At 34.7% G+C, this 12,231-nt stretch overlaps 1 protein-coding gene across 3 annotated transcripts in view; it reads left to right on the forward strand.

Moving 5' to 3' along the window:
* Positions 1-9,665, forward strand: part of LOC123867832 (acetylcholine receptor subunit alpha-like) — a 39,242-nt gene extending 29,577 nt beyond the window's left edge. For all 3 annotated transcript variants that reach the window (XM_045910119.1, XM_045910120.1, XM_045910122.1), the window contains exons 7-10: positions 3,539-3,685; positions 5,415-5,609; positions 7,332-7,545; positions 7,874-9,665. In XM_045910119.1, coding sequence (XP_045766075.1) covers positions 3,539-3,685; positions 5,415-5,609; positions 7,332-7,545; positions 7,874-8,068 — 751 coding nt within the window. In that variant the 3' untranslated portion in view covers positions 8,069-9,665. The remainder of the gene's footprint in view (positions 1-3,538; positions 3,686-5,414; positions 5,610-7,331; positions 7,546-7,873) is intronic.
* The last annotated feature ends 2,566 nt before the right edge of the window (positions 9,666-12,231 follow it).

Raw genomic sequence — 12,231 nt, forward strand, 5'->3', positions numbered from 1 at the left:
CATGGTTATAACTTGACTTTCATCCCCTATTTAACACTCTTAGGGGTGCAATTTCCAAAAATCGTAAAGGGAACCTACTCTCAAAATTTCAAGTTTCTAACTTCAGCCGCTTAGTCTATGCGTTGTTAGATCAGTCAGACAGTAAGTCTTTTTTATATCTATAGATAGAAGATATCATTTAGAACTTAAAAAGCGCTTTCAAACAGACAGACTAGGCATATGTAGTGATAGCGATGAGGGTTATTCCTGTGGTATAAGATTTCGTGATATGATTCAGCCGTCAGATCACATACCACATAACAATATTACAAAATCGTAACACGTTCTTAAGCAATTTTTCGCAACCGAACATCGTGTGTAATAGAGATGGACCATTTCACAGTAGCATGTGAAAATTATGAGAAAATTCTCTTCATGTGTGTGTAGCTACCTCACTTATTAAAATGGCTGTAAAAATCACGAAGCAAAATCTAACAAAGTTTGAAAATTATTGCATTTAATCCCGCTTTATTTTTTACGAGGGCGCATAGTTATCGAGTGCGCGAGCAAAAACATTTGCATCTTTTCGTGTTAGAAAAAGAAAAGATCTAATTTAATTTATTAATTTATCCTTTAATTTATTAATTTATCCTGAATGTTCGCCATTTACAATAAATTTTTTGCTATACCTAATTAGTAAACGATTTTAAGTGCGAAAATTCACTTTCCGTGAAATATAAACGCTATGGCGATTTCGAACACATTTCAATTAATTGTAAATGCGATTATTGAAAAATGACCTGCGGAATCACTGTGATGGTAAAAAAAACAGCAAATGTAAATGATTTAAATGTAGCAGTAATGCCCATCTCTAGTCAATTTGAAACTTCTGTAGGTTCTTATGTCTTATGATTCTTGACCCGAGCGTCGAGATGACTTCGTGACGTGTTCTTTCATGACTAAATAAATGAGATTGTAGAAAACGAAAATAAACAAGAACTTCAGATTACAGCCTCTCTATAAATAATCTTGAATTATATACAAAAAGGTATAGAAGAGAATGAATACACAGTTTGTACATCGTTAAATCTAGCGTACTTGCAACATACCAAAGCATGACTTATACTATAGGAGAAAAAAATTAAATATTATGGGAACGATAAAAAATCATAGGAGATCAGGCGTTATATTTATTGCTGCTTGTCCTATTTTGAATTCTATGGCAAATTACAAGTGAAAATATTTATTTCTAAATTCTTACTAGAGTATAAATAGCAGCATGGAGCTATCAATCAGCTTAGCAGTAGGTAAGTGTTTTTAAAAGTAACAATGGTGGATAGCAAAATAATATGCGCGGTTTGCACTGCACGTGTTTTGGTGATGTGATGCGACCACTTATTGATAATAATCGGCATGGTGTTGCCCGTACTGCGTAAGTGCGTTCTCTATAAATATATAACAGTTTAACGCCGCATTTAGTTTATGAAGGGATATCTCCACTTCTCCGCCACTCGCCACTTCAGTGTAAACCGCACCTGAAGTTCCAAATTTCACTTTAAATTTCCATTATGTGAAAAGCACAAAGTTCACGTTTGTTCGTAGGAAACTCACCTCACCTAAATACCCCCGGATGAGCCGAGTCAGGTACAAGCCACGGAATTTCCATATAAATTAGAATTCGGCATTTAAACCAGAAATTTGATTGCCCAACTTTGTGTTGAAAGAAAATAAAATTATTGCCGACGCCTTCCTTTTCAAACTTTTACCGTCTAGTTTTCTTATCGCAAAAGGACTAGGGATCCATAACTCCGTAATTTTGCTATAAAAAGATGGAATAATATTTTCCGCCAGTAAAAGACAACTCCATATTGCCAATAAAATACACGTATCACGTGTATTATTTTATTCTTTCTTCTCTTTAAACGTGATACCCATAGGTAGATATTGTAATAACTATACAGACGTAATCGAACTTCAGTACCTATAGAAGTTCAATTTGTATTGAATTAAGTAGCTATATGTAAGTACCTATGCTAAATATACCTACAATCCAATTAAGACATTTCAGTAGGAAAATTATTATTTTAGAATTAAGTATACCTAAATTAAAAAATAAATTTTGTTTTCAACTCATGCCTCATATTACTATCTTTAACGGTCAGTAACTTTTATAAATAAATGTTCTAAAACGGTAATAGAATACTTACAATTTTTAACCCCCGACCCAAAAAGAGGGGTGCTATAAGTTTGACGTGTGTATCTGTGTATCTGTCTTTGGCATCGTAGCTCCTAAACTGTTACTAACATTATATGGATGTTATATTCCGAAATAAAAGTTTATTATTATTATTATAAACTAATAAACCGATTTTAATTTAGTTTTGTTTGTTTGAAAGTTGACTTGATCGAGAGTGTTCTTAGCTATAATCCAAGAAAATCGGTTCAGCCGTTTGAAAGTTATCAGCTCTTTTCTAGTTCTTACTGTAACCTTCACTTGTCGGGGGTGTTATAAATTTTTAATTTACACTTGTATTATATGTGTTTCAGTAACAAAAACTAAAATACTATCCAAATTACAAAAAGCGATTTCCGAAACCACTACAAAGTAAACAAATATTTTTTGTTTCTACGCGTGTATGTACCTACCTATGTTGAAGTCGAGCTCGCCCGACTTCATGCATACATACACATGTAGTAACAAAAATTATTTATTACTTTGTAGTGGTTTTGAAAGTCGACCTCCTCCTCCACCACCTCTTTTTTGGAAGTCGATTGAAAATATGCTCTTTTGGTTATAGTTAAGGAGGAACTTGTTAGTAGACAGGTTCAGTCATAACAAGATATTGGTAGGAACATTTGCAGGAAGGGTAAATAAGTATACTGCTTACTCAAGGCCTCCGCGCTCCCGTACATAATTTTATCCTTACCGCTCGCAGAATTAAGCCCATATATCTTGATTAACTGCTATCATTTAGATAGAGGCTCACACCCGGCCGTGTAATAGCTGATATAGATAAATTGTGACCAGGCTTAGGAAATGTTAATTAAGTGAGACCTATAGTTAGATAAAATTGGATTCTAATGTGGTTAATTAAGTTTCATGTTGAGATAGCGCAGGTTTATCTAAACAATTGAGTTCATTGGTTAAACGATATGGTTCAGAATTATCTAGAGTCTAGACACATAACATAAAAACATAAACTGATTGAGTCAACATACCGTTTGCTTAACCGCTGGGTTCAGAATCTTCAGATTTAGCATATAGGTTAGAAAACTTTTTAGTATGGAGAACCATAAAATAGACCACTAATGGGATAAAATTTTGAGATCTGTAAAAACCTAAGTCAATGCGTTGTGTTGCGGGAATAGGCAAGTCGATTACTAAGAAAGACCACACCACATGAGTAAAGCACTTTTGTATACATTGGTTGGTAACTTAATTTTATGCATGGCTTCAATTTGGCTCGAGCCGGGTGGCAATAAGGCATGTTTTAAGTAAATATTTTTCTAGCCTCGTTGAGCTACTATACTCTTAATAAACTTAAGACTTTTGTTGCAGTATATGCGTTACGGTAGTCGTGCTGAACGTACATTTCCGGTCTCCGCAAACTCATCGCATGGCGCCGTGGGTTAAACGAGTCTTCATTCACATCCTGCCAAGGCTGCTATTTATGAAGCGACCGCAGTATAAATTTGACACGACGAGGTAAGATAACAAATCCGTAGTCAAATAAAAATATTATGAAGAATCCTCAAGAATATGAAGGAAAGAAAAGGCGCAGAAAACAATATACTCATATATTTATATCGTCGTTGAATATCTTCAGATAATGAGCAATGTTGGCAGAATCTGTTAGATCAACAAAATGGTACATACTGAAGACTCGCTGAATGTACAGTTTTCAAATATTATCCGTGTGTGATACCAATATATATTATGGCCAAGGTTATCTATTACAATGTGATCGGGATCAAATCGATAAGGTAGCAATATAAATATAAATTGTGCTTGACTGAGATCCCTACACTCAGACTCAGAAAAGAGCTGATAATCCTCAAACAGCGGAACAAATTTTTATCAGACATAGCTAAATACCATTTCGACTTTTGAAAAGAAAAGACGCATTAAAATCGGTCTATTCGCTTGAGCGTTACGGTGACACAGACAGACCAAGAACCACGGACAGACAAAGCGGTCAAACTTTTAACTTGTATCATCGTCATCTCTGTTTGACTAGAAAATCATCTACAACAGCAATAATAAACAATTTTTAATATGTATAATAAATTACTTTATTGTATGCTAGGTTATTTTGGCTTCGAACAGATGTCCTGAATTAATATTTAATATCTGCTGATGGAAACGTGAATAAAAATCCGATGAGTAGGTACTTTTTGTTCAAATCGGAAAGACGACCGCTAAGCCGCCATTAGGCTTTCCGAGATTAACTCTTTCAAATAAGACGGCGGCGGGTGGATTTATATTATACTATATAGAAATTGCATTGCATTTAGTATTTAACAATAGAGCAGTCGAAGTAAGCCATCGTGGAGGCGAACTATGGTTCAATTTGTGGATGTTCTTTAACAAGACTAAGCAATAGACAGGCCGGGCCCACTGCGGCCACAGATCGTTACGTAAACGGCTCTCTGTAGCGTTAAATGCGGCCCGGCCTCTTTAAACATTCAGCTAAAACCTACATAAACCATCTACTATTAAATGTTTCGTCGAGAAATGCGAGTTTGAAAACTTTGTTATGTAAATGAAACTTTCTGATAATATGTTACTTGGCGTGGGCTGAAATAATAGCGCGTGTTCTGAAAAAGATAAGTTTGATATTGGGGGCTTTTTCTCGTCTATTTACGAGACAATATTCCTTCGGTGTAAGTTTAAAAAATATCTAACATATTTTGCATGCTTTAATTTAAAGAACATCATAAATCTCCAGAAGAAATATTACTTACTAGAAACAAAGTTGCATAAACACGATTGTCTATTTCCTTCTACTAGTGTTTGTTCTAACTTCTAACACACTAATTTCGTCAACTAATAGCCCGTGTTTTGTTTCATAATAATAATATTGGTTTTTTCTTCAAGGATCGTAGCCCCTTGCTGTAGCTAGTGATTTTCGTAGCTCTAGGCAAGTGTAGCGTCGTATACTGCGTAGCACGTAGAGTCCCGCTACGCAGATTTTTAAATACGGTTGAGGCAGCTTGGTACGCATGTTTTTTTGACCAATCATTATTGAAAGCTGATGTGATAGAATTACCAAGTAGTGTTTCGCCAGATGCAAACTTGCAAGGCAGGCCTGATCTGGCTGGATCATTCGTTCTAGATTTTTGCCAATATATCTTAGTACTAGCGTGGTATAATATATCGATTGAGTAGCCTAACCACGCTAATGCACGAAATAAATAATGTCACGGTGTCTCAGGTCGCGGTTCACGACATGCGGCGTGGTGGTGCGTTGCGGCGGCGCCGCGCGGCCTCTGTACCCGTACCGGCTGGCAGCCGCCGATGACGACTGCTGCGCGCCCGGCGCGTGGCCGCCGCCCGCCGCGCCCGCGCGCCCTCTCACGCGCACGCCCAGCAAGGAGGATTTGACGCACACCACTTATGTGCAGTCGGGGTAAATATTGCTGTATTTTTTTTTTAATTTACAGACTAGCGCTTGCCTGCAATCAGACCTGCTAGCATGTGATGATACAGCATAAAATGGAGCGCGCTTGCCTAGAAGTTGCCTATTCACTCTTGACTTGAACCCATATTAAAAGTGGAAGGGAAAACTGATCTAATGTGTTGTGTTACATTTTGTTTTACAATGCCTTGGTATTTTTACTTGACCGTACGATGCAGATGGGTGGCGACGCAGATGTGTTCATCAATGTAGTATAAGTTAGGTGCTTTGTAAAGCTCAAGAGACAGATGCGTGGGCCAATTTTGTTGATTCTCCCAGCAATGAACTCGTTTAACCCTCGTTATTTATAATCGTCATTTGCCATATGAGATTTAATTTAAGTCCACGGTTCGACGTATACCGTGGAATAGAGTTGAGCCGAGTTTTTTTGATAGCAAGTTGAACTTAGTTTTATTTACTTTGACACAAGGTTGTGTGTGATGAAAATAAAACACGTTGACGTTCAATTTAGTTAATACCCAAGGTTATTACTTGATATACAAAGTTAAGTTTTTCTTATTAAAGACGCTGCGCCTCGGCTTTGTTACACTCTGCGCGTGGGCATTGCGAAGTAGACTGAAACTTTGAACTTTCTAATAGATTGACTAAAAATAAAAATAAATAGATAGACTTGGACATTTTATTTTAATAAAAAAAAGGTGTGTAAAAACATATTCTTGATCTCATATTCCGATATTAATATAGGGCTTTAAGCGAAATTGTCCTTCGGGAAATGTCTAACCAAGTTGATTAATTACTTTATCGGATCACTACACGCCTTCATTATGTTTTCCCACTGTTCTTACACGTTTAATCAACAAAGAAAATAATAAGAACAAAATGAAAGCACCTAATATCTTGGACTTAATAAGAAAATTGATGGCAGTACGTAAATATTGGATCTACTACGGTAATGAAAAACATAATTAATTATCTTTTTCGTTATCTTTTATCCAAGACTTATCCTATCAGCAGTTTCAACAAAGCTCACGAGGTGTTTAGTGCCCGTAAAGTCCTTGAGAGCTTCTTACTGACACTTTGTTAGTCCCACCGCGCATCATGATTGTATTGACGGATATTAAGATCAAACGATTTTAAATAAAATTGCTTTAAAGGTTTCATCATACAAAAGTTTAGTATATACGAGTTACGACAAAGACCTTTATTAGTATAGAACATTAGTACTTCTTACATGGTTCACGATAATTTTAAATGGCATGTTTGTTTCATGATTTCGACGATAGTATTATACCAATGCGATTCGATTAGGTTGACAAGTACAAAAGAACTAGGTTATTTTAGCTTTGTGTAGAAACGGATAGACCTACACTGACATAGCTCAAAGGATTAGCAAGCTGAAGTGGCAATGGGCAGGCCATGTCTGTCGCAGAACCGACGGCCGTTGGGGCAGACGTGTTCTGGAGTGGAAACTGCGTACCGGTAAGCGCAGTGTGGGACGACCTCTAGCCCGCTGGACCGATGACCTGAAGAAGTTAGCGGGGAGCGGGTGGATAAGGAAGGCGGAGGACCGTGTTTGGTGGCGCGCTCTTGGAAAGGCCTATGTCCAGCAGTGGACGCTCACAGGCTGATGGAATGGAATGGAATGAATTTAGACCTGCTAATTTAGTTTAATTTAGAGATTTTTGTACGAATATAGGAACCGTTGTTTCTTAGGTTGGGCGATAGTAATCGTTTTGGGGGCAGCTGTGTAGTACATGGGTCGAGCGAAGGCGGCGCGCTTCCCGTGCCAGAGGAAGAGGCTCTGAGCCCCGTCCCGGAGCCCCCGCCAGGCTTCAGTCATTCCTCCTGCCCGCCCGAAGTGCACAGGACATGCTTCTGTGTGCGTTTCATTGCCGAGCATACGAGAATGCTTGAAGACTCTACTAAGGTAACTTTTAACGCGTTTCATATAAAGCCTGAAACACAGATATTTGCTGATAACCTGACCTCCTACCGTGCAATAGGCCAGTAGCCGTCATGCGTGCTGTTTGATTTATTTGTTTTTTATTAATTATTCTTTACAAATGAACAAATGGCTAGGTAATAATATAATACAGATGCTATTTTTGAATGCGGAGGACCATCTGTGTTGGCACACTCTCTAAAAAATCCAGCAAAGTAAGTATCAGACTTACCCACGAACAGACCCAGACTGCTAATTCAAAAAAATCTCTCAAAGACGTCGAATTACGAATAAAATATATATCTACTTTCAGGTAAAAGAAGATTGGAAATATGTCGCAATGGTGCTGGATCGTTTATTCCTATGGATATTCACGCTAGCCGTCCTGGTCGGGACGGCCGGCATCATTCTACAAGCGCCCACGCTCTACGATGACAGAGTGCCGATAGATAAGCACTTTAATCAAATCGCCACCTCAACCTTAGTTCGGTGTCCGCCACCCTCATAATGGGGTACAACGCTTGGCGAAAAGCGGGCCGCATCACAAATCAAAAATTCACTGGCAATCGGTTTTGTAAGCATTTTTTATATTAACCATTTACGTACATAGAATTTATAATAATTATTATCAACTGACAAAACAGGGCGCATCTTCTATAATAGTTTTTAAATAAATATGTACACTGGAGAAAAATTCTCTAACAAGTGAAAATTTCAATTATTTCGTTAATATTTTAAGTTTAATTTAAAAAAGAAAATTATATTACCGATAAATCACACATGTGATAAAGTTTAAATGATTAAATACGCAAAAAATCTTTTTGTTAATACAGTCATGTTAAAAACTTACATTATAAATTTTGCAGTGTCATGAAGAGACCAATATCTTGTTTGGTTTAAATACTAACTACTAATGTTTATTTTACTCTGTTAATCAGTTAACTTTATTGCTAGCAACAAAATTTTTCAAGTTCACCTAATAGCTATGAATATTTTAGTTGATCATGACTAACACAATTTTGTTGGCTGCGATCATTTTTTTTTTCAGTGTACTCGTAATATGTACGAGATCGATTGCAAGCTTGGGGGTTTTTGCAAACAATCATGGGTAACATAAACGCACTAATACCATAAGAATTAAGATAATTGCAAGATGCTACGAAGACGAAGACGAACACAGGCGAGTTTATTTGTATTAAATTGTACGGTGCGTCCCGCCTTTTGCTGAGGCCAAATAGCACTTTTGTACTGTAATTTGTTTGTAAGTAGTAATAATATTTTGAATAGTTTATAATAAATGAAATGTGCCTATATATTGATTCACAGATTTATATACGTTTTGACGTTAAGTTTTTCAAGGTTTAATAATTCTTACGTGATTTATTTTTAGTATAATTAAAGTGGACGCGCTCCGAATTAAAACCAACATTTAGAACGAGTTGGGAAGTAATATGAACTTTCCAATTTCGTCTAAAAGTTAATGATGAAACGAAGGACCAATTTTATTTTGAAAATTATTACGTTTTCGTCGACGATCGTGTTGAAAACGTTATAGTCTCCGTACTTCGCTGTGTTTATGAAATCTACTAAGGGATAAAAATAATGGCTTATTTCAGAGAGGGGTGGCATATGCAGCAAACAAATTACAGTCATAAATTGATATAAAACGGTCGCCGCATTATCGTCAGATCTTAACGCACACCCGTCCTGCCGTCACGTGTTCTATTCCACGACACGTACATTTTACTCTAAGACTTAATATTATGTAGTTCATTCTCTCCTATCTTCTTATCTAACTTCTGTACTAGTATTTCATCGTGTTTAATAGTATTGTAGCGGTTTTGTATTGTACTTGTAGGTCATCAGTCGTAACCTCTTGCTCTTGTTATGCTAAGATAATATATATGTTGTAGAGACATTTTCATCCATTGCTAGAGACAGTACCTTTTTTCATATTATACCTATCTATCTGTACCTATTTATTGCTATTGGACCCCTAAGTTAAAATAGTAAATTACATTATATTCAATCAGTATACATAATTTTTAACATGAAAATAGTAGATACCTACATTATTTTTACCCAGTAGGTACATTTTTTTATCTGTCCCTTTAACCTGTTAAATATCATCATCAACTTGTGTTTATTGAATGTGACATTTTTATTTTTTGATAACTGTTGGTACTTACGTGTACCTTTTTAAGTTTGCTATTATAGATATTTTAAAACATTAACATGGGTTTTTTAGAGGTCGATTTATTTTCGTTGTATTCACATTATAACAGTATAATTATGTGTTTATGCTTAAATAATGTAAATATGACGTAGGTACTTACCTTTTTATTTGCTAAGACTAATTATTATTAAACTTCTTGAATAAAGTCCGACTCCGTGAAATGAAATCCACCAAAAAAGCATTTTCTGTGTTCAAAAATATAATTAGATAAGACTAGTTCTTTTCAATAGAAATAAATAAACTAACGAATGTTAACTACTCAAAATACACCATCATCTACTAGTTATTATTCAACATCTTTCGTAATTTTTGCATTTTACTTTTACCAATCTATTTTTAAGTAAGTAGCTTTTATTACAATCTTATCTTACATTGTGATTGTATCACATCTTCTTTATGGTAAGAAAATTCTTACATTTTAAACTGTATACCAACTAAGTCGTAGAATAGAACATGTACATTAAATATATCGATTTTATTACTTATAAGAGACTTTTAGACGTTCAAAACTTTATATGAAAAGGGTCATTTTTATGCATTAAAAATAGGATATTATTATTTTTACATTTAAACAGAATTGGAAAATATCAGTTTTAAGTCATATTTTCTGTGCCTAGACGCACAGTAGCCATCGTGGGCTTACAGAATCTATAAAAAAATTGATATAAATAACAAGATGAATTAACGTAAATATAACAGTAAAATATTCTCTTATGATATAGTAAGTACGAATAAAAATTTAATTTAAGTGATGGTTGCTCAATTTTGTGAACGAGTCTCTAGAAGATTACTAACTAAACATTTTTCACCATTAAACAACGCCGCAGTCAAATCATGCTGCTTTCACACAGTATATATAGCAATTAGCACTTATGTATAGTGTACTTATATTGTTCATAAAAATAACAAACTAGAATACGAATGAACTAAAAATGCGGAATAATATAATATAACAAACAAACTATGCTTATGTAAATTTTTAAAGAACAAGTGGTAAGTAGAAACGATAGTATTAGCGACATGACGTATTACATATATACATATTTATGTATGTTTGCAATGAAGTGAAAAATAAAATGAAATTAACTTCGCATGATTCCGCGCAATAAGTACATAATGTTTTGCCGCCAAAATCTCGGACAAGTTTACGTTTATGACGAGATCTACGAATAAGTAAATTATTTATTATTCGTAGCGTTAGATTATAATATTTTAGTAAGTATACCTACTCAAAATTATTTACCTGTTTTCTCACAAATGTATATGTATTGAAAAACGGCGTAACAAACGGCGTAACGGCGTTATACGGGTCTGCCCGCGAATTTCAAATTTAATTTGGTTTTTCGCAAATTCGTAACGATGCGTGGGTACCTACGTATACCTCCCTATACCTTCGCCTACGACTCGGGTTTACACATATAATTCGTTTGCAATAACCTACTTACCGCCCTTTAACAATATACATCTGTATCCGGGCAATAATATTATTAGGTATAATTATAATAAATTATTAATGTGCAGTATTATTACAAAATATTTTGCTGGTTTTGGCATTTTGAACCAGCGCCAATGCTGCAATTATAAAAATCGTTCCAAGACTAGATTTTTTTTTTGAATTGAATACTCACCTAGTTATATTATTTAACAAATATTTATTATTATTTTATTTTAGGCTGACTCAATAGTAGCTATCATTGAACAGAAAATATACCTATGATACTTATGATATCTATCATTAATTATATCATCTCTGGTAGCTCCATGATGGTAGTAAAGTTCACTGTTTACACAATAAGTTCTTTAACCATAATTGAATTGTTTGTCTGCGTCATGTTCGCACACCCTGCGATTGAAATATTACACCTACCTAGTAGCCTTACGCCATAACAATTACAACAATGGAATACATACCTTTTTTGAGCATTAGTCAAAGCATTTTTGTAATATTATACTAAAAATATATCTTAAACATTAATAATAATCTAGTATCTAAGAATAAAATAAATGTTTTAGATATTAAATTTAATGTTTTTTGTTTAACAAAAGCTTGGAATGGAATTGAAAAATAATTAAAACTAAATTTGAATTTGAAATAAACGTTTGTGTACAAAAATAAAAACGAATAAAATTTAAACAAGTTAAATGAATCTTTGTATATGTTATATTATATCTATACTATGTTGTTAACATTTAAATTTTAAGAATGCACTCGAATAGTGCCGAACGATTTATCTTATGAGTTATTCTGAGTTTATATTGTGTAATAAGTAAATAAAAAGTAAAAGGAGGCGTTAATTAGGCACAAGGCTCGGTTTTAGTTTATACTTACTCGTAGAAGCATGAAATTATGTTGATTTAAAATTTACGAATAAAAACTTTAAGCCTTTTCCAGCGGATTATAGCAAATTAAGGTTTATATTCCTTGAATATCATGG

This window comes from Maniola jurtina, chromosome 8 (genome assembly GCF_905333055.1).
Source record: "Maniola jurtina chromosome 8, ilManJurt1.1, whole genome shotgun sequence".
NCBI lineage: Eukaryota > Metazoa > Arthropoda > Insecta > Lepidoptera > Nymphalidae > Maniola > Maniola jurtina.